This window comes from Guillardia theta, assembly GCF_000315625.1.
Source record: "Guillardia theta CCMP2712 unplaced genomic scaffold GUITHscaffold_13, whole genome shotgun sequence".
Lineage (NCBI taxonomy): Eukaryota > Cryptophyceae > Pyrenomonadales > Geminigeraceae > Guillardia > Guillardia theta.
Window position 1 is genome coordinate 464,313 of NW_005434661.1, and position 20,506 is coordinate 484,818.

At 56.2% G+C, this 20,506-nt stretch overlaps 8 protein-coding genes across 8 annotated transcripts; 4 read left to right on the top strand and 4 right to left on the bottom strand.

The window, feature by feature from the left end:
• Positions 1-1,204: 1,204 nt before the first annotated feature.
• On the top strand, positions 1,205-3,091 carry GUITHDRAFT_66467 (hypothetical protein; the record flags this gene model as incomplete). Its single annotated transcript, XM_005837752.1, has 6 exons — positions 1,205-1,452; positions 1,640-1,944; positions 2,021-2,217; positions 2,268-2,441; positions 2,489-2,593; positions 2,987-3,091. 6 exons carry the CDS (start codon positions 1,205-1,207, stop codon positions 3,089-3,091), a joined length of 1,134 nt encoding a protein of 377 aa, XP_005837809.1.
• A 1,813-nt stretch (positions 3,092-4,904) lies between these two features.
• On the bottom strand, positions 4,905-5,427 carry GUITHDRAFT_103420 (hypothetical protein; the record flags this gene model as incomplete). Its single annotated transcript, XM_005837753.1, has 3 exons — positions 4,905-5,107; positions 5,163-5,259; positions 5,308-5,427. 3 exons carry the CDS (start codon positions 5,425-5,427, stop codon positions 4,905-4,907), a joined length of 420 nt encoding a protein of 139 aa, XP_005837810.1.
• Positions 5,428-5,635: 208 nt separating this feature from the next.
• GUITHDRAFT_157255 (hypothetical protein) lies at positions 5,636-7,603 on the top strand (the record flags this gene model as incomplete). The annotated part of the gene is made up of 4 exons (XM_005837754.1): positions 5,636-5,665; positions 5,773-6,605; positions 6,660-6,715; positions 7,590-7,603. The coding sequence occupies 4 exons, from the start codon at positions 5,636-5,638 to the stop codon at positions 7,601-7,603; spliced, it is 933 nt and encodes a 310-aa protein (XP_005837811.1).
• A 533-nt stretch (positions 7,604-8,136) lies between these two features.
• On the bottom strand, positions 8,137-11,239 carry GUITHDRAFT_103422 (hypothetical protein; the record flags this gene model as incomplete). Its single annotated transcript, XM_005837755.1, has 7 exons — positions 8,137-10,311; positions 10,358-10,390; positions 10,439-10,498; positions 10,543-10,615; positions 10,690-10,784; positions 10,827-10,900; positions 10,954-11,239. The coding sequence occupies 7 exons, from the start codon at positions 11,237-11,239 to the stop codon at positions 8,137-8,139; spliced, it is 2,796 nt and encodes a 931-aa protein (XP_005837812.1).
• Positions 11,240-12,729: 1,490 nt separating this feature from the next.
• On the top strand, positions 12,730-14,174 carry GUITHDRAFT_134941 (hypothetical protein; the record flags this gene model as incomplete). Its single annotated transcript, XM_005837756.1, has 7 exons — positions 12,730-12,826; positions 12,911-13,075; positions 13,215-13,345; positions 13,501-13,617; positions 13,662-13,756; positions 13,798-14,011; positions 14,055-14,174. The coding sequence occupies 7 exons, from the start codon at positions 12,730-12,732 to the stop codon at positions 14,172-14,174; spliced, it is 939 nt and encodes a 312-aa protein (XP_005837813.1).
• A 30-nt stretch (positions 14,175-14,204) lies between these two features.
• On the bottom strand, positions 14,205-15,026 carry GUITHDRAFT_151083 (hypothetical protein). Its single transcript, XM_005837757.1, has 2 exons — positions 14,793-15,026; positions 14,205-14,760 (listed from the first exon to the last, which is right to left on the bottom strand). Exons 1-2 carry the CDS (start codon positions 15,007-15,009, stop codon positions 14,396-14,398), a joined length of 582 nt encoding a protein of 193 aa, XP_005837814.1. The 5' UTR covers positions 15,010-15,026; the 3' UTR covers positions 14,205-14,395.
• Positions 15,027-15,664: 638 nt separating this feature from the next.
• On the bottom strand, positions 15,665-16,973 carry GUITHDRAFT_103424 (hypothetical protein; the record flags this gene model as incomplete). The annotated part of the gene is made up of 4 exons (XM_005837758.1): positions 15,665-16,026; positions 16,181-16,398; positions 16,448-16,713; positions 16,764-16,973. 4 exons carry the CDS (start codon positions 16,971-16,973, stop codon positions 15,665-15,667), a joined length of 1,056 nt encoding a protein of 351 aa, XP_005837815.1.
• Positions 16,974-18,672: 1,699 nt separating this feature from the next.
• Positions 18,673-20,473, top strand: GUITHDRAFT_134942 (hypothetical protein; the record flags this gene model as incomplete). The annotated part of the gene is made up of 13 exons (XM_005837759.1): positions 18,673-18,777; positions 18,821-18,898; positions 18,946-18,991; positions 19,034-19,086; positions 19,131-19,194; positions 19,236-19,303; positions 19,344-19,397; positions 19,444-19,506; positions 19,673-19,807; positions 19,863-19,905; positions 19,975-20,070; positions 20,114-20,190; positions 20,309-20,473. 13 exons carry the CDS (start codon positions 18,673-18,675, stop codon positions 20,471-20,473), a joined length of 1,047 nt encoding a protein of 348 aa, XP_005837816.1.
• Positions 20,474-20,506: the final 33 nt, after the last annotated feature.

Sequence of the window (20,506 nt, forward strand, 5' to 3'; positions counted from 1 at the left end):
AAGGTTGTGTCGTCGCCCTAGGCGATTCTTCGAGATGTTCAGACACTTCCCTGAGCTCGGACAAGCTGCTGTCAACTTCCTCTCGCCCATCGCCAAGAGCGTTGCGAGCCCTCTGCGTCACTCTCCGAATCCTGGCAGCAGCACGCCCGCAAGCTGCGTCAAGGCACAGCAGTCTCATGTGGGGTCGACTCCGAAAGGAGTTCCTGACCGAGACACGCTGGTGAAGGTGACGTTTCAAGCCATCCACGAGGATTCGCCGCAAGACGCTTCCATGTACATCACCGGGTCGCTCCCGTCCCTGGGCTCTTGGGACCTCAAACGTGCGAGGAAGATGGCGAGAGGACAGGGAGGCACCTGGTGCCTGGCGATCTACATCCCCGAGAAAGCCGAATTCCTGTACCAGTACCTTCTGTTGCAGGACACATCCGGTCCGGACGAAGATCCTGTCGTTCTGTGGGAAGGAGGATTGGAGCGGAAGTGCAAAGTGAACGACAACCCGAGCCCCTCTCGAAGCATGCTGCTGTCTGACGACACGAGGGGCGAAGGAACCCTGATCGTTGCTGAGGACTCCAAGCTGATGCCTTCCCCTCCTCCTCAGCAGCTTGAGTTTGTCAGCAACGAGGCGATCCCAGACCTGACAGCATCGGAGAAAGAGCAGCTGGAAACTCTAATGAGAGAGCGAGAGATGTGTCAGAATGAACTGCAAAAGCTCAAAGACATCATCGGCTTTGCTGCTGTTGGAAGCGAGTACCGAGCTCGAGCCTCGTACCTGCCTGAGACCGGGGCCCTTTACGACACTGTCCGACAAGTTCAAGCATTCATGCGCTTGCAAGCAGAACAAATTAGGCAAGAGGAGAAGAAGATACAGGCAAGTCCTGAGGGAGGAAAAACGGAAGGGCAGGAAAAGCTGCGCATGGAGTTGGAGGAAAGCGAACGAGAACGAGTGGAGGCAGCGAGCAGGTACGAGACACAGATGCTGGAGCTGAAGGAATACTACCAATCCATCATCGGGAAGCTTGATGCCGAGCAGGATGGACGAGCAGCGGAGCGCGAGCAGCAGGAGCAGAGCAAGCTGATGCTTCAGAGTTCTGTTCGGGTGGTGGCAGGAAACCTGGACAGGGTGAAGCAAGACTTGGGAGGGTTGAGGGAGGCAGCAGAAGAGCTGAGAAACTTCCTACCCAACTTGAACTCCCTGCAGTCAATGATGACGAATCGAGTGCAGGAGGAGACAGGAAAGTTGAAAGAGGAGGCCTCGTGCTTGAGCGAGCGACTCGCAGGAGAGACGAAGGAGAGGAAGCGTCTGCACAACCTGGTGCTGGACCTCAAAGGAAATATCCGCGTCTTCTGCCGAGCTCGACCAGCTAGGTCTAGCTCTCTTGCTCCTCCCATAGTCTCCTACCCCGCTCCAAACGAGCTTCTGGTTGAAGCAGGAGGAAAGTCGCAGACGTTCAGGTAATGCAGGAGGAGAGGGAGGAGGAGGAGGAGAGGTTGTTGTTGTTCTTGTTGTTGTTGTTGTTGGAGGAGGAGGAGGAGGAGAGAGAGAGAGAGGAGGAGAGGTTGTTGTTGTTGTTGTTGTTCTTGTTGTTCTTGTTGTTCTTGTTGGAGGAGGAGGAGACTCAAGACACTGATCTTGCGACAGTTACGATGCAACCTTCGGGCCTCAAGCTCAGCAAGATGAGATCTTTCGGGAGGCGCAACCGCTTGTGGTCTCTGTACTCGATGGCTATCACGTCTGCATCCTCGCATACGGTCAGACGGGCTCTGGGAAGACACACACGATGCAAGGCACTGCCTCCTCCCCCGGCGTCAACACTAGAGCACTGGGCGAACTATTTGCGCTGGCTGCCGAGCGAGCAAAGGAGCATGACTTCAAGATCAAGATCAGCCTCCTGGAGATCTATAACGAGACCATCCGCGATTTGCTCGAGCCCCTCGACGAAAAGGGTGAGAGGAGGAGGAGGAGGAGGAGGAGGAGGAGGAGGAGGAGGAGGAGGAGGAGGAGCTTACGTCTCTCTATCAGGGGAGGAAAAGAAGCTCGATGTAAAACTTGGACAAGACGGAGGAACTTGCGTGCCCGGCGTCTTGACGAGCGAGGTGGAGAGCATGGAAGAAGTGATGCAGGCGCTGCAACGAGGAGAGCAGAACAGAAGCGTCGCAGGGACTGACATGAACGAGCACTCGTCTCGCAGCCACATGGTGTTGACCGTCTACACGCAGGTGAGAGGCGAGGGGAGGGAAGGAAGGCTGCGAGGCTGACGAGACTGCAGGGAACGAGCAAGGCGACCGGGACCCGCAGCTTCGGCAAACTTCACCTGATCGACCTGGCGGGTTCAGAGAGGCTGCGCCGAACATGCGCAGAGGGCGAGCGACTGAAAGAAGCGCAAAACATTAACAAGTCGTTGAGCGCGCTGGGCGACTGCATGCAGAGTCTAGTGGCGAAGGTGAGGGAGGAGGAGCGAGAGCGAGGGAGGAACTGATGAGAAGGCAGTCGAAGCACGTGCCGTACAGGAACTCAAAGTTGACCTTCCTGCTGCAAGACTCTCTCGGAGGCGACGCCAAGGCTCTCATGTTTGTCTGCATCAGCTCTGAGGAGGTTGTTTGTCTCTCCTCCTGACCGCCTCCTTGCTTCACTGCAATCTCTCCTTCTTTTCAGCCTTCCTCCTCCTCTGCTCCTCCTCCTCCTCCTCTGCTCCTCCTCCTGCTGCTCCTCCTCCTGCTGCTCCTCCTCTTCTGCTCCTGCTGCTCCTCCTCTGCTCCTCCTCTTCTGCTCCTCCTCCTCCTCCTCCTCCTCCTCCTCCTCCTGATCGTCGTCGTCGTCATCATCATTATCATCATCATCATTATCATCATCTTCAATCATCATCCTCTTTGTCAATGGTTGACCACGACTCCATTCTTTGCCTTCTCTTCCCCCCCCTTCCCCTCTGATCTTCCTGCATCTCCACCTCTTCCTCTCTCCCTTGTTGCCTCTCACACCCTCGCACAGGCTGACGCTGGTGAGACCCTCTGCTCGCTCAACTTCGCGTCTCGCGTTAGGAACGTCGTGCTGGGACCTGCCAAGGTGAGTGGAGGGGAGCAAGGTGAGCATTGAATGGCGAGCTCAGCGGCGAGGTGATGGAGCAAGCGACGTGAAGCTGAGGGAGAGAGAGAGAGAGGTGGAGGCCTTGCGAGGTACTGAAAACTTTTTCCTCCTCCTGCATCTCCTCCCTCCTGCTCCTCCTCCGCGTGCTGCTGCTGGGCCCCTGACGGAGGTGCAGATGCCAGCAGGCGAGCAGAGGCCGAGGCAGAGAAGCTGCGAGAGCGACTGGAGGAGAAGGTGGGGGAAGGTGGAGGGATGAGAGGGGGAAGTGAACGCGGATGCAGGCGATCGCATTGGAGGCATCCGAGAAGGTGAGAAGAAGAGCAGAGAAGAGAAGAGAAGAGAAGAGAAGAGAAGAGAAGAGAAGAGAAGAGAAGAGAAGAGAAGAGTGAAGGGAGTGAACAGGCGAGGAAGCAAGCCATGGAGGAACTCTCGACGGCAGAGAAAACTAACAAGGTGAGGGGAGGAACAGCATTGAGGAGAAGTGACGAGTGGATTCAGAGCTTGGGGTCAAGGCTGCAGGAGAAGGTGGGAGGGAGCGAAGAGGGAGGGAGGAGATGAATCACTTGCAGGAGCTGCTGATCGACTCACTCAAGTCCTCCTCTTGCTCGTCGGAGATGCTTGGGGATGAGCAGGGAGAGCGAGACAAGGAGGAAACGAACAAGCTCAACGGATACAAGCTGCTGAAGGCGAACAGACACGCCACCCTCGCCCACAAGTCTTCACTAACAAGGTCATCCTGTTTATGACCTCTCTTCCTTCCTCTCCTCTCTAGGCTCCTCCACCATCTTCAGTCTTCTCCCTCCTGCCGCTCATCATGTTGTCTCAGCGGCCTCCTCTCTCCAAGGGCGACAGTCTCCAGCAATAAGGAGAACGCAGTGCTCTCTCCCGTCCTCTCTCCCATCCTCTCGCCTCGTCGCCATCCTTCCGAGGTAGAGATCAAGTTCAACAAGGTATGCTCATCTTGTCCTCTCCCTCCACCTTCCTCTCGGGCTCCTCACAGGACAAAACAGGAAATCTCTCATGAAAAGAGCGAAGACACAAGGCAAAGAAAGCGAGACGCCAGCGCTGACGCGAGGAGAGGAGCAGACGTGAAGGACGTCAAGGTATCGCTTGACCATCCCCATGCTCTCCCTCTCACCTCAATCGCAGCCTCGTCCCAGCACGGCCCCTGCTCCTCCAACGGGGATACGCGAGAGGATGAGGACAGGTAGGATAAGGGGGACGAGGCGGGGGAAGGGGAAGGGGAAGGGGAGGAGAAGGGGGGCGGGGAGGAGGAGGTGGGGGAAGGGAAGGAGGAGGAGAGAGGGAAGAAGTTGACTGCTGTGTAGGATTGTCGTCGAAGCTTGGCAAACCAGCGGAGCGTGTCCCAAGTGTGAAGGCAGAAGGAAGAGACAAGGGGAGGTACTCGGTAGGTGGCTGGAGATGAAGAGGAGGAGCAAGAGAGTGGTATCTATCTGTTTCAGTGAAGCGTTCTTTCCTCATCTCGTTTCTCACTCTAGCTTCCGAAGCCTGTTCTTGGTCTTGCTCGAAAGATCCGTTCCTCCAGTCACGCACGCCTCTCCTCCTCATCATCACCTGACCCACTCCCTCCGCCGCGCTCACATCCCAGGACTCCACATGCTCCCTCATCCTCCCACTCTCATCGAATACATGCTTCCTGTAGTCAGATTTCAGCATCCGCCCCTCCCCAGGACCCCTGAACCCTCCTCCTCCGCCGCCTCCTCCTCCTCCTCCTCCTCTGCTGCTCCTCTGCTCCTCCTCCTCTGCTCCTCCTGCTCTGCTCCTCCTCCTGCTGCTGCTGCTGCTCCTCCTCCTCCTCCTCTTACACGCGCCACGGCCACGCGAGGACAGGGCGCCAGGGGAGGTTGAGCTGCAGCTTGACCATGACGCAACTGCGGAAGACGTTGGGGTCGACGGGGTCCTGAGCGAGGGAGAGGAGGCGACAGCGATAGCTGAGCACAAAGAGCCCCAGGTTGCTCAAGTTGCGCCGAAACCTCTCGCGGCCCCGAAAGCTCGCGAAGGGGTCTGAAAGCGAAGATAAGGGAGAGAAGACAAGCAAACAAGACAAGAACGAACGAACCCGCAAACAAGCAGTCAGGGTGATAGAGAGAGACGTCGATGTCTCCCGACAAGAAATAGTTCTTCTCATACTCGAGTTGCAACCTCTGAAGAAGATCCTGCCCGGTCACAACTGCTCCTGCCTCCACCTTGTGTTCTACTTCTACCTCATTTCCTCCTCGTCCCTGAACGAACGCGGCGAGATTACCAAGAGCTTCTGCTCCTTTCCATGCCAGTCGTAGAGGCAGGCTGACATCGTCCTTGTAGTCCTCGCTTTCAGACTTCATGCTAGCAAGTCGACCTTGAGGGAAGCGCGAGCGAGAGCGACAAGAGAGAGGAGGAGGAGGAGAGTGACAAGAGAGATGATGATGAGAAGAGCGACAAGAGAGAGGAGGAGGAGGAGGAGAGCGACATGCGCTCAGAACTATCAGGACTGATGGCAGCATGGAAGCCTTTGTGTGTTGTACTGGGGCAGTGATTACCAACTAGTGAAATATGGCTCTCAAGCAATGCTGCCTCCCTGAGGTGGGTTTGGTTGTACGCCCCTGGCATGCAGGATGACTACGTACATGGACGACATGCTTGGGAGGAGAGAGGAGAGAGAGGAGAGAGGTAGCGCCAGGTCTGCTCAGGTTCGCCATGTCTGCGATGAGCTCAAGCGCATCTACAAGGAGCAAATTCGTCCTCTTGAGCTGCACTACAACTTTGCTCACTTCTTCTCTCCTCCTCTCACCGACAGCGACATCGAGGCCAAGCCCTTCGTCCTCCTCCTCGGCCAGTACTCCGTCGGCAAGACTTCCCTCATCCATCATCTTCTTGGATCTCACGGATATCCCGGCTCCCGTGTTGGGCCTGAGCCCACGACTGATGGCTTCGTCGCCATTATGCAAGGACAAGAACCGCGGGTGCTACCTGGCAACGCGGCGGCGTCGGACATGGGGAAGCCGTTCAGGGGGCTGCAGGCGTTCGGCAACGCTTTCCTTCAAAGGTTCTCATGCGCGGAGATGCAGGCGGAGGTGCTGGGCGACGTGACGCTCATCGACACCCCTGGGGTGTTATCAGGGGAGGCGCAGAGAATCGGGAGGAACTACGACATGCCCAAAGTCTGCCGGTGGTTCGCAGAGCGATCAGACCTCATCCTCATCCTCTTCGATGCGCACAAGCTGGACATCAGCGACGAGCTCAAGGAGGTCATCCAGGCGCTCGCAGACCACGACGACAAGATCCGCATCATCCTCAACAAGTCGGACCAGGTGACCCCCCGCCAGCTCATGCGCGTCCATGGCGCCCTCATGTGGAGCCTCGGGAAAGTGTTGAAGACGCCCGAGGTCTGCCGGGTGTATGTGTCTTCCTTCTGGGACGAGGAGTACGCGGAGAGCGGGCGAGCAGGACGCGAGCTGTTCGACAGTGAGAAGGCGGAGCTTATGAGAGACCTGCGGGAGATTCCTCGCAACATGCTCATCAGGTAGGATGCGAACTGCCTGCAGCGAAGAGGCGGAGGATGACAAGGAGGCGGCAGGAGGGTGAACGAGTTGGTGAGACGAGCGAGACAGGCCAAGACACACGCGCTTGTGGGTTTAGTTTCTTGTAATGATCCTGTGACGGGGCTCCTGCAATAGGTGTGCGCGTGTCTGAGGAAGATGATGCCAGTGCTGTGGGGGAAGCAGCAGAAGGAGGTGAACGTCATCTACCGCGTGCCTCTCTTTCTGCTCCCCCTCAGCCTCATTCAGCTCCTCCCGCCGTCTGCTATTCCATTGTTGTCACATTCATCGTCGACATCATTCCAATCCTCTGCCTCCATTTGTTTGAAATCATTATCATCATCTCGTTTGCTCTTTATGTTCTTGCTCTTGCTCTTGCTCGTCCTTCCCTTAAATTCTGTTTAGCGAGATTTGCTGGAGCACCTCGATGTCGTTTCAAAGCGGTTCAACAAGGTACTCCCCTCCCCTCCCCTCCCCTCCCCTCCCCTCCCCTCCCCTCCCCTCCCCTCCCCTCCCCTCCCCTCCCCTCCCCTCCCCTCCCCTCCCCTCCCCTCCCCTCTCACTTTCTGTTCTCCCTCAGAATTTCGTCTTGCTCCTGGCGACTTCCCCGACCTCAGCAGTAAGACTTCTGACCCCACGAGACCCTCAGCTGACAGCAGCAGGGCATCGAAGTCAATTAGCCAGCTGGTTGTCAGCTGGAAGTTCCTTCAGCCAGATGCCGCGACTAGACAAGTCGCTCATAGACAAGCTCGATCACTGGTGACCTCCTCCCCTCCTTCCTCTCCCTCCGTTCTCCCCTGAGCCTCTCGCTTCCACTTTCGTTTTCAGTCCTGCACTTGTGAACCATTCCTCCTCCTCTTCCTCTTTCAAGCCCTGCTCTCTGACCTCCATCTCGCCTCCTCACCTGCTCTCCCATGTCTCCTGCCCCTCGTCTTGTTGTGTTGAGGAATGATTTCTGACTCTTGCAGCTTACAAGAAGTGATCCCCCAGCTTCTCTCTCTTCTTCACTCTCCTCCCCTTCCAAGCCTTCCCCCACCAGAATTTTCTGCGTCTCCTCCTTCCACTGTCGCAGGGCAACCAAGGAGGAATGTAGAGGACAAGGGGCACAAGGACGAGGAGAAGCGAAAGCTCGTCGAGGGAACGAGGTCGTTCGTCTCGAGCTCGTCGGAGGAGCTCAGCGTGAAACCGGTGACGAAGAGGAGGAGGAGGAGGAGGAGGAGGAGGAGGAGGAGGAGGAGGAGGAGGAGGAGGAGGAGGCTTGTGCCAGGATGACGGAGACCAGGGTGAAACTATCGAAGTGCTGGAGGAGAGTGCGAGCGGGTGGTGGCGAGGAAAGAACTTGCGGTGAGTGGCAGAGGGTGCAAGGGAAGAGAGGGAGAGGAAATGAGAGGATCGCAGAACGGCAGCAAGCGGGTGGTTTCCTGTGAGCTACACACAGCCAGCGCTATGACAATGAACCATGTTAATGTTACATCCTCCTCTTCTCTCCTCCCCTCCCTCCTCCCCGGGAGGAGCTCACTGAAGGACCGAGAGGATCACGAGTGTTTCCTCCCCGTTCCCTCCCCTCACTCGCGCCAAGTCGCGGTCGAAGAGAGGAAACTCCTTGCTGCCCCCCATGCTCATCAGGTCGCTCACTCGCACGCTGAAGCCTCCGAGGAGGAGAGAGACGGACGAGTCGCCACGAGACTTGTCGGCCAAGAGCTCAACGGTGACGTGGGTGTTTGCAGATGGGCAGGAGAACTGAAGCTGCTTGCTGTCCGTGCTGTCTTGCCCGTTGCTAAGGAGGTGGAGGAAACGCTTCTCGTCGCCAGCCGTGGCCTCCGTCCCCTCAGGTCTCACCGTCACTCTCAGGTACACCTGCTCAACCGCTGCAGTGAAGAAGGGGACGTTGCTGACTCTTCCGACACGGAGGGTGACGAGCTGAGACAGAGGAGAGAAGAGGAGCGGCAGCGGTACGACCACTCGTCCTCTGCTTCCCCTGAGGTTCATCGGCGTCTGTTGACGCATGAGACTGACGTAGAGGAGTCGAGCTGCGCGAGGGCGGAAGAGTTTGAGGAAGACGAGGGTCCCGCTCTTGCCTCGCAGCTTCTCTTCAACCTCCTCCACCTTGAGGTCCTCAGCCCTGCAGCCATCGATGGAGAGAATCTCATCGTCAACGCGGACAAGCCTGCTAAAGAAGGAGGGGCTGCCGTACTCCAGCTTGAGCACAAGCAGCTTCTCACCCGGTCCCCGCCTTCCGAAGTGAAGACCTACCCCGCAGGAGGTGGAGCTAGAAGGGGTACCAAAGCTGCAGGACTTGAGCCAGACATCCTTGCGAGCATAGCGAGGATCCTCGTCAAGAGGAAAGAAAGGAAGATCAGGTTGACGGGAGCCACCTTTGAAAGGAGGATAAGACGCCAAGCCCTCGCCAACCGTCACAGATGAGCTGTAAAGCTCAAGCGCTTCCTCTGCGACCCCCATGGTTTTGCAGATCTTGTCCCACGATGAAGAAACTTTGTCCTCTAGCAGAAAGTTTTCAATGATCTGCTCCTCCACCAGCAACAGAGAGTGAGCCCGCCTCTTGTAGCAGCCAGCGATCCCCTCAGCTAACCTCTTGCACTCCCTCTCCAACTCGGAGGAGGAGGAAGGAGAGGAGGTGAGGGGATGCGGGGGGTTTTGCTCTGCAGCTCTCTTGGCTTCTTGGATTCTTTCCATGAGCAGGATGACGTGCTTGGAGGTCTCCTGCACGAAAAGGTCGTTCTGCTCGCAGAGGAGCTTTAGTCGCATCCCTTTTTCTCGCTCGCTCTCCTCCCCGTCTTTGAGCATCGTCATCACTCCGAAGCTCAACTTGTCGATGCACTGCTGGAGGACCAGCAAGTCGTCATCAATCACCGCCACAAGCCCCCCGAGCTGCTCAAGCACCAGCACCTTCTCCTCTTCTCTCTCCACAAAGATGACGTCATCATTTCCTACAGGCCCGTGAGAGGATACGAGGCCGCTTCTGACGACAGCGCCAAGAGCTTCTTCAGCCTCCTCCTTCCCACCAACCCCAACCAGAAGAATCTGAAAGCCGCGAGAAGCAAGAGCCCTGATTGCCTTGCTTGCTTCCTTGCTCGCCTCCACACGCGTCCAATCTCTCTTCCTCTTCATCTTAATGGCGCTATCTACACCGCCCAGTTTCCCTTGCGGTGCCGTCTTGTCGTATGCCTGAAAGAGGGAGAGAGGAAGCCAGCCGGTCAAGAGGTCTAGAGAGCTCAAGCTCACCAACGGCTGCTGCCTCTGCTGTCTCACCTCCTCCTGCCTCGGCTGCCTCATCTCTTCCTGTTCGCGTGATTGGTTGTCTCCCCCTCCCTCCAACACCGAGTCCTTCCTCTCCTCTTCTCTCTCTTCTCGTTCCGAAGGATTCACGTTTGCGAAAGACGAATCCTCGTCTCCAATTCGCAGAAATGAGGATGGTTGGATAGGAGCAGGAGCAGAAGCAGGAGGTGCAAGGACAGGGGCAGGGGCAGGGGCAGGGGGAGAAGGAGTAACTGGGGCAGGAATAGAGAAAAGATTGGTCACTGCTGCTGCTGAACCCATGGAACCGAAGGGCGGGAAGGATGGAGGAGGCTCAGAGAAGGAGGGGTTGCGCGAAGGTGGAAGATGAAGACGAGCAAAGATGACGTCTCCTCCTGCCTGCGAGCGGCGCAACAAGCTTCCCTTGTCGAACACCTAGAACAGACAGTGAGAGGAAAAGAATCATTTTGAGCATTAGCACGCTTGCCTGCATCACTACCTCGGCGGCCAGGTCCTGCAAGCAGCGAGCGATCAGCACGCTGGTGCGATCAGGTTGCCTAACCTTGGGGCTCCTCGAATCAGAGGCAGACTGAGAAGGAGGAGGCGACAACTTGAGCTCGAACTGAACGAGGAGGTCACTCGACAAAGCGGGTACCAGTCGCTGACCTCATCTTCGGACGTGGGGACCTGAGAGATCTCGAGCCTCTCGTGCTGACAGCCGATAGCCGAGGAGATATCCCTGCAGCAACTTGAGCTCGAGCAAGGGGAGGATGAGGAAGTAGAGAGCCGAAAGAAAGTGTGTTGGGGTGCTACCGGGAAAGAAGTTGTAGAAGCACATGCGAAGGCGTAAGCTTGACCTTATCTTCTTTCAAGCGAAGAAGAACACTGACAGGCTGATCCCTTACCCTCTGACTTCACCGTCACCTTCTCCTCTTCTCTTATCTCATCACCTTCAACTCTCCATCCTCGTCAAGAGTTCCCCGCGATTTCTCCCCAGACGAGCCGTCGCGCCATCCGGTCCGGGCTGATGAACGCATACATGAGGAGCAGCCGACAAGACTCTTGCAGCTCTCTCACCTCTCTCAACTCGTTGCAGGAGCACTGGAAACGTTTTGTGGCCTCGTTGCATCTCAACGGTCAAGAAGCTACCCGGTCTTCCTCGAAATGCTTGCTCCACTCTCTTCTTGTCAACATAGCTCGTGCGCATCCCTTCCACCATTAGGATCTGATCGCCGATGCGGATCAAGCCAGAAGACCAGGCAGCACCTCCTGGCTCAAGCTCTGTAACGCGATGAGTTCCATCGACCAGGCTCGCAAACTTCATGCCCACGACTCCATCTTGCGACTGAAGCCCAGAGGTCATCGAGTCTTCTAATGCAGCAGGTCAAAGTCAAGCATATGAAACTAACGATTATCTTCATCCTCCCTCCCTATTCATCATCATCATTTTCCTCTGCTCTTCTCTCTCCCACTACTTCGCATCCTCGCTGTATCCCATCTTTTCTCGCTCTTCCTCGCGTCCTCTCTCCTCCTTCAGCACTCTCCTCGCCTCGCCTCGCCTCGCCTCGCCTCGCCTCGCCTCGCCTCGCCTCTCCTCTCCTCTCCTCTCCTCTCCTCTCCTCTCCTCTCCTCTCCTCTCCTCTCCTCTCCTCTCCTCTCCTCTCCTCTCCTCTCCTCTCCTCTCCTCTCCTCTCCTCTCCTCTCCTCTCCTCTCCTCTCCTCTCCTCTCCTCTCCTCTCCTCTCCTCTCCTCTCTCTCTCCATCGCCCCCTCTGTTGTGCACAAGAATGTCTCTTCCCTACGCAACCACCCCTTTCTATGACCCCCTGCTTTACGGTCTTAGAGGGGGTTGAAGTACCCCCAATGATCATACAATGCCGTCAAGAGGTTTGACAAAAAAAAAATGGTTGACGAGAAACACAGAAGAGAAGAGAAGAGAAGAGAAGAGAAGAGAAGAGCAGAGAAGAGAAGAGAAGAGAAGAGCAGAGAAGAGAAGAGAAGAGCAGAGAAGAGCAGAGAAGAGAAGAGAAGAGCAGAGAAGAGAAGAGCAGAGAAGAGAAGAGCAGAGCAGAGAAGAGAAGAGCAGAGAAGAGAAGAGAAGAGCAGAGAAGAGAAGAGCAGAGCAGAGAAGAGAAGAGAAGAGAAGAGCAGAGAAGAGAAGATAAGAGCAGAGAAGAGCAGAGAAGAGAAGAGAAGAGAAGAGAAGAGAAGAGAAGAGAAGAGAAGAGCAGAGAAGAGAAGAGAAGAGAAGAGAAGAGAAGAGAAGAGAAGAGAAGAGAAAAGAAGACGACGTAGCTGAAGGGGGTGAGTTGAAAGAGGGAAAACAAGAAAACTGGCACATCAAACCACGAATCCAAGCTTTTTTAACCGACCACGACAGATCACGTATCACCATGCTTCAGGAATGCTCTTCGCCTGTGGAGAGCAAAGCAGACAAGGGGGGGGGCAGAACGGAATGGTATAAGACTTGAAATTGTTTGCTGTTGTGAATTGATTACTCTTGCTGTAAACAGGCATTCTTGTTTGTGAGCAAGTGCCTGCGATGAAACAGGCAAAGAGATGGTTTCAATTGCGGCAGAAAGGACAGGCGAAGGACCGTTTGTCGCCTGTGTCCATGGGTGTTGAAGCATGGCAAGCCAGCCAAGACTCAAAGCGGGGAGGGGAGAGCGGAAGTGAGAGAGCGGAACGAGAGGATCTGAGAGCCTCTAAGGGCAGGAAGTGTCATGAAGATGAGAGAGAGGGAGGTGGGAGAGAGGACTCAAAGCGCCCTACCAGTCATACTGTGATAGAGGACCTGCGGCTTGACGATGCAGATCTTTTTCGACGAGGTCTCAACACGAGCATCTTGCAAGCCATGTGGTTCGAAGAGCATGCCTTGTTGGATAGCCTCATGCAGCTGCATCACGAGTTGAGCATACAGACCCTGCACCATCAGCTGGCGACACAGAGAGGTAAACAAGCTGTCGCTTTCTGCAAACACTCAGTCAGAAATTGAAGCTCTTTGCTCAAAACTTGACATGGTTGTGTGCTTGCAGGTTGCTCTGCTACATCTGAGTTGTGTCCTTCCATCTCCATCACCAGGTCAGACATCTCCGCGAAATTAGAAGCGTTGCGATCATCGTCCAAGCTTCAGAGGCATCACGCGAGGGTGCAACATTTGCAAGAAAAGCTCTGTGCTCGCAGAGACAAGTTACTAGACAGTGAGACTAGAGCTTTAGTCTCTCTGGAAGCGAAAGCCAGCGAATGCTTCCTCGCCGAACGAGACTCTCAGCCACATGCTTTATTCAGACGCAGTGACTGCCTGCATCAGACAAGCATTATGATGAGAAATCCTTACAGTTCGAGCCAAGGAAGAGAACCTGAAAGTAGCCAATTTGATGCTGGACAGAATACCACGAGCACATGCGTGGATGTACAACCATCACATTCCATTCACAAACCCCAAAACTTTTGTTCGACAAAAGATGGTGGTGAAATCGTTTGCTTCAATTCAAGTCACCAACATGCGCTTGAGAGCACACAAGTAAAGGGACAATACCCGAATCACCTGGACGGCAACTTATTACTTCCTTGCTTCTCACGCTTGCTTCCGAGCCTGTTGACAGAGTCCGTTGAAGCTCAAAAGGTCCTTGATGACCCAGCAAAAACTTTCCACGGCGACGACCCACTAGAGGAAGCTTTCAGTGCTGAAGAAGATGTTTTTGTTTCTTTGCGCCAGCACCGGCATCGCGTGGCTGCTAAAGTGAGTCTGTGACGCTATTTGAAACAGACTGAGTTGTTTTGCAGCTGTTTGTCCTCAAGGGAGATTTTCTCACGCAGCATTGCTCCCCACCTGTTCTCAGTGCTCGGCAGCTGCAGCAGCCCCCGCTGCTCCCCTGCAGGTCTCCTGGAGCTGGTTGAGGCTTCGCTTACCTTGTCGCAGGACTTTCGTGTCCATCCTCCCGAGCCCAGCTCTCAACCCAGCTGGCTCTCAAACCGATGAAACGGAGGGCAGCTCCTGGCCTGGGACTGCAGAAACAAGAAGACGCGGGTTTGTGAAGGTCGGAGAGAGGATGGAGAGGCTGCTGGGAGCGAGTAGACACGAGCGGCTGCCGCGAGTTTTGATCCTTCAGGTGGAGCGACGGAGACGATCAAGAGTAAGTCGACTGATCTCCAGTGCCATGGCTGACAACCTATCAGGTAGGTGCAAAGCAGCTTTTCTTGGAAGCGGAAAGTGTTGAGAAAGCGAGCTTGTGGATCAGAGGCATCAAGTGCGTGTTGAACGAGGAAGATCAGTCAGATCCTGAAAACTCCTTGTAGACTCCTCTTCTTGAAAATTTATGATGTTATTTCATTCATCAAATGCTCTATCAGTAGTTCAGCTAGTTTTCTGGCAAGATTATCAACATTTCAGCCGACCATTTACCTCTATTGCTCTCAGCTGCCCAGCAGAGCTTCACTCCTCACTTCGCGATAAATCCGCATTTCGTTGCAACTTCTTCAGCCGCCATGAGTCTTCTCAGACTCCAAGATGCTGAAATTCAGCACCAGAAAGTTTCAACACAGCCTGTCTTGAACTTTCGAAGCCTTTTGCTCCTGATGCCCAGCACTGCTTGAATGACTCGCACAGGAAACGCTTGCAATACTTTGGTGTCAGTAATGATCACGTTCTTAGCTTGTAGGAGGACAAGCTGTGAAGCGACTTGCAGTATCGTGAGAAGAATCAGCGCTCTCACTATCAAGGGCTGCAAAGTGGCTTGAAGGCTCTGCTCTTCTTCCCTCCTAGAGAGCTTCGAGCGGAGCCTGAACTCATAGAGCTTCTCCTCCACAGGAGCGAACAACGTTTCTGTGACCTTTCCTGTACAGCTCAGTGAGGCTATAAACGCCTCATGATCTTCTTTTCCTTCTGCTGACGCGTCCTCAGGCACACTCGGCCACTCGCCAGGTCTTGAAGTGCAAACGCAACAGCATCGCCAGCTGCTCTGTGTCTCGATGCTCCCTGTTGCACGAAGCTTGGGGATGCAGGAAGAAGGATAGAGGGAGAGTGAGGACGAGAGAGCGCGCACGAGGCTGCTAAGGAAGAACGAGGAGCCGTCAGGCGGAAGGATGAGGAGGCAGGAGCTGAGAGCAGAGCGCTGAAAGCAGTGCCCACCATTGTCGCCTCCTGACGGTGAGTCCACCCCCACCCCACCCTCACCCTCCCTATTTCAGATTTTCCCTTTCCACCTACCCCACCCCATGACGCATGAGAGTCTGGTGGCCCCCGCGGTGGAGTCGCCGAGCCTGTCACTGAGAGGTCCCGGCGGGCCTGGCCCGCCGGGACCACCACAAAGCGGGCCGGGCGGCCGCCACAAAGCGGGCGGCCGCGGACGGAGAAAGGGCAGCCGCCGACAAGGAGCCGGCGTTGCCCGGGGGTCCGCCTGGGGCAGCGGACGGAGGGAGGCTGGACACAGGAACACGGTACCGCTCGAGGTAGTCCTCCTCGCTAGCCTCCGAGTCAGCGGTAGCCGAGTCAGCGGTAGCCGCCCGTGACGGCGGCGACGCCGCAGCAATGCCCAAGGACCGGCGTGACCCGACCGATGCCGGGGAGGAAGCAGGCGAGCTCGGACCAGCAGCAAGCACCCCAGCGCCGATCGTCGGCGCCACTCGACGTGTTTCCCCCATCGGAGTCGGAGACCTCCGGCGAAGACTCCTCCTCGGGCGACTCGACAAAGTCCGAGGAGGAGCTGTCCTCTGGCTCGAGAAGTGCTTGCGCCCGCAAGGGCGTCATGCGCCTCGCACCAGACAAGAGCGCCTCCAGCCGCTGAGCGTCAGCTGCATAGTGAGGCGCTGATAGGTGGCGGCGCGTTTGCGAGCCAAGACCTCAGCAGCAGGGCCGTCATCAGGCACGAAGTGCCGCAGTGACCAAACGCCGCATCCTCAAGAGGCATCGAGCGCTGATCAATGATGTCCGCGAGATACCAGATGAAGCGGAGGGTGTCAGGATGCAGGGTACCGTCTCCGTCCCTCACTGTGACGTCGGGTGCCTCCGGAGAGCTCGACACCACTGGGGTGCTTGCTGCTGGTCCGAGCTCGCCTGCTTCCTCCCCGGCATCGGTCGGGTCACGCCGGTCCTTGGGCATTGCCGCGGCGTCGCCGCCGTCACGGGCGGCTACCGCTGACTCGGCTACCGCTGACTCGGAGGCTAGCGAGGAGGACTACCTCGAGCGGTACCGTGTTCCGCTGCCCCTGGCGGACCCCCGGGCAGCGCCGGCTCCTTGTCGGCGGCTGCCCTTTCTCCGTCCGCGGCCGCCCGCTTTGTGGCGGCAGCGGACGTCTCGACTGACAGTGGTCAGTCGGCTGCCTCCGGGTATCGCGTCTAAGGGATTTTATTCCTCCTGCATGCTCCTGCTGCTTGTTGCTTGATTGCTTGACCCTTAGGCTGCTTGTCTGCGCGGCTTCGCGCTTGGGCTGGCGCTGCCGCGTCTGGGTGCCAGCCGTGCTGGTTCTTTTCGGGCTTGTGTTTTGTGTGTGCTTGTGCCGCTTCTCGCTGTGGACTGTGTGCCTGCCGGTTCAGCTTGTTCCTGCTTTGTTTTGCTTGAGGCACTTTTTACCTTCTGCCAGTAAATCCTATACCGTCCGTCGAGATGGCAAGAGGGATGAACGCTCGAGGAGGAGTAGTCATAGCATATGCAGCGCGATGTTTGCGAATCTTCTCAGACGCTGCAACATGGAGGGCGTCGAGGTTGACCTCCCCCCACTTGGTCAGGTCGGCAGAGCTACCAATGTAAGGGTGGACCAACGTCACGTCCGCCATCAAGCCCTCGTACTGCTCAGACCCTCGATCGCGGATTCCAGGGATGTGGATATCGCCCTTCATCTTGCGGCCATGAGGATGGGAACTTGCCGTCGAGAACGAGGATCCCCCACTGTATCGATGACGCTCTGAAGACCAGCTTTGTTCAGCATCGACCGAATCGTACGAGTAAGGTTGTCATGCGCCGTGGGAAGCTTGGAGGATCGGCGTTTGCAGGTCTGGAGATGATGTGCAGCAACGGAGGGATCGAGCTCGCGCTGACATCCATCACATTCCGTCGGACACTGGCAGATCGGCATGCCATGGAGATAGCAGTCGAGCATCTGAGCATAGCGGTGCGGGAAGGCCTTGAGGGGGTAGTAGCTCGAGACTGCAGCCGCCGCCGGCAAGGAGCCGGCGTTGGTCCGCCTGGGGAAGCGGACGGAGGGAGGCTGGACACTAGCAGTATACTGGAACACGGTATCGCTCGGGGTCCGCAAGGTGTGCTTGCTGCTGGTCCGAGCTCGCCTGCTTCCTCCCCGGCATCGGTCGGGTCCCGCCGGTCCTTGGGCATTGCTGCGGCGGCGTCGCCGCCGTCACGGGCGGTTATAGGATTTACTGGCAGAAGATAAAAAGTGCCTCAAGCAAAACAAAGCAGGAACAAGCTGAACCGGCAGGTACACAGTCCACAGCGGTGTTGGTCTCGGCTACCGCTGACTCGGAGGCTAGCGAGGAGGACTACCTCGAGCGGTACCGTGTTCCTGTGTCCAGCCTCCCTCCGTCCGCTGCCCCAGGCTATATTCCTCCAGGCGGACCCCCGGACAGCGCCCCAGTCATTGGCAGAGTATAGGATTTACTGGCAGAAGGTAAAAAGTGCCTCAAGCAAAATAAAGCAGGAACAAGCTAAACCTCCAGGCACACAGTCCACAGCGAGAAGCTGCACAAGCACACACAAAACACAAGCCCGAAAAGAACCAGCACTGCTGGCACCCAGACGCGGCAGCGCCAGCCCAAGCGCGAAGCCGCGCAGACAAGCAGCCTAAGCCTCCGGTCAAGCAATCAAGCAACAAGCAGCAGGAGCATGCAGGAGGAATAAAATCCCTTAGACGCGATACCCGGAGGCAGCCGACTGACCACTGTCAGTCGAGACGTCCGCTGCCGCCACAAAGCGGGCGGCCGCGGACGGAGAAAGGGCAGCCGCCGACAAGGAGCCGGCGCTGCCCGGGGGTCCGCCTGGGGCAGCGGACGGAGGGAGGCTGGACACAGCTAGCCTCCGAGTCAGCGGTAGCCGAGTCAGCGGTAGCCGCCCGTGACGGCGGCGACGCCGCGGCAATGCCCAAGGACCGGCGTGACCCGACCCGGCCGATGCCGGGGAGGAAGCACTGCGGCAGGCGAGCTCGGTAACAGGCTGCTCCACGCGTGAAGCTCGGCATCCGGGCCGGTGCTCCGTTCAGTATCAGTCACAATCCGGCGGGCCCGGGCGTCACGTCACAGTGAGTGCCGTGCAGGTCTTGATTGTCCCTGTCTTTACTCAACTTGAAGTCCTGCTTGAGGTAGCAGAAGAAGTCTTTCGCTGTCTTTCCTTGTGTTAGCGACTCTCTCTGAGGCGGACTGGTTGGGCACCAGCCAGCCTGTTGGATTCTCGATTTTGAGGAACAAGATGCTGGGTCATATGCGCGCGTTGGTGGGCGGTGGAGGAGGAGACGAAGGGGAAGGAGAAGGATGGCGTCTGGTGGAGGAGGCAACCAGAGAAGAAATAAGCGCAGAAGATGGAGCGAGCTCTCTCGCAGGAACACAAGAGGATGTGCGCATGCTACGCATGCTCCACGTCTGTGACTCAGTGAACGTGGGTGGTCGCGAGATGTGGGTGACAAGCTCTGATGCTTCTCTTCTTCTCTCTCCTCGCTCTCATCGTGTTTCTCAGGGCTCAACAAGTGGTTAAAGCGATAAGGATACGTCTAACAAGGTCAAGACCACAAGTGCAACTATCTGCGCTTGAGGTTTGCGCTTATAGTTCGGTGAAAGCGTGTGTGAAGTGAGGCCATGAAGCTGGCAGAAGTTTTGGTAAAGAACTGCGGGGCAGAGCTTCATCAACAAGTTGGCAGCAAGCACTTCATGGCAGATCTGCAATCGATGGCAACAGGGGAGGTGAGTCGGAAGGTAGCGAGGGAGGTTGTAAAGGTGACAACAGGAGGTGGATGCAGCGGTGCAGCGAAAGTGTCTCGAGCTCATCCAAGCGTGGGGGGAAGCTTTCAAGAGTCTGCAGCAGGTGACAACCATCTGCTTCCTTGCCATAGCCTGCTCACTCTCAGGCAGACTCTTCCGCTGTTCACAGCTACCTTCAACTTCCTGAAGGCGCAGGGTAAGGAGAAGGAGGAGCGATACTGCATGACGAGGCCTGCAGGAGTTGAGTTTCCTCAGTTTGACGCCTCTCTCGCTCCTCAGCTGTCGGGCAAGGTGGGTGACCTTGCTGGAGTCAGCGCTGACCTGTTGGCTTCAAGATCAACCTCAACGAGGGTGCTGGGAGTACATCGTACGGAGTGATGGCACCAGCATCTCACAGTAGTAACCAGCTGCTGCTTCCTCCCGCTCTGAAAGTTTCTCAGACCCTCAGGCATCAAAAGTTCTGCCCCCCGTGTTCATGTCGGAGCTACTGAAAGAAGATCTAGAGCAGGTGCTGTTCGTGCTGTAAACCTTTGCCTGACCATGCGCAGGTCAGCATTCAGTGTAATTTACTTGTAGATATGATGAATGAAGCGATCGTCATGGTGAGAGCTCCTGCCATGCCCCTCATGTCCCTCATCTGAGCTACAGAAACATGACATACGCAAGAACAACATCCTGACCGAGCTCGTGCGAAACTGCCGCATCTTCCAGGTGATACAAGTGGGAGAGCACCTGACCCTGACTGAGTTGATGGGGTGAAGCCGAGGATCATGAGACTCGCCGAGCAAGTCCCAGACGAAGATGTCATTCCGCTCCTCCTCAAAGTCGTCAACCCTGTCGTGCTCTTACGAGACTTCAACTGATGTGCTTGTTGCAGATCAATGACGATCTCATCAATGCACTCAACGTGTACAGCTCGACGCTGCAAGAAGTCAATCAGAGAGAAAAGAATCAAAAACAGAAGAAGCTGGCCAATCAAAATGCGAAGAAGACGATCATATGGGAACCAGATGTGAGTTGTCGCCTTACAGGCGTGAGATTGATGGTCATCTTTCGTTTGTTTTCAGGGAGCAACAACCGAGGAGGATACGAATTTGAGCATGCTTCTTGGTGACTGCAGTCTTTTTCTCTCTCTTCTGTCTGCGTGTGGAGTTGTCATTTGCTTACAACTATCGTAAGGCATCGACAACTCATCCTCGCTGATTCCTCCCCCTCCTTCCAAGAGCAAATCAACCGCAGAAGTGAAAGCAGATGCTGATCTCGACGCGCTGCTTGGTGAGCGACATGGCACGAGCGCAAGAGGCTGATGGTGTTCAAGGGATCGACATGCAGCAGTCGCTGCCTACCGTCGCCACCTCTGAAGCAGCAGGCAGCCAAGGTGGAGGGTCAAGTGAAGTGAGCGAAAGTCAAGAACACCAACAGAGTTTGTCAGCCACTGACAAGTCTCATCCGGTGCCCTGCCCTGCCCTGCTCTTGTTTCCTCTTGTCTTCATCTGTTCTGATGCATCTTCAGGCTTCTGATTCGTCACTCGCGGGTCTCTCAGCATCGCCTTCATCTTCTTTGACTGCAGGAACAACAACCGACGACCTCACACGTGTGGAGTCAAAGAAAGATTCAAGAGAAGGAGCAGACGATGATCGAGTGAGAGAAGACGAGGGAGAAAAGCAACACGATTGATGCAGTACACAAGTTGTTGCAAAGAAATTCAAT

What these genes read in the sequence shown, in the direction of transcription:
- GUITHDRAFT_151083 (XM_005837757.1), bottom strand. Translation starts at nt 15,009, where the DNA reads ATGGTGGGCACTGCTTTCAGCGCTCTGCTCTCAGCTCCTGCCTCCTCA. An exon ending in TGCACTTCAAGACCTGGCGA is followed by an intron (nt 14,761 to 14,792) that starts GTGGCCGAGTGT and finishes ACGCGTCAGCAG; the next exon opens with AAGGAAAAGAAGATCATGAG.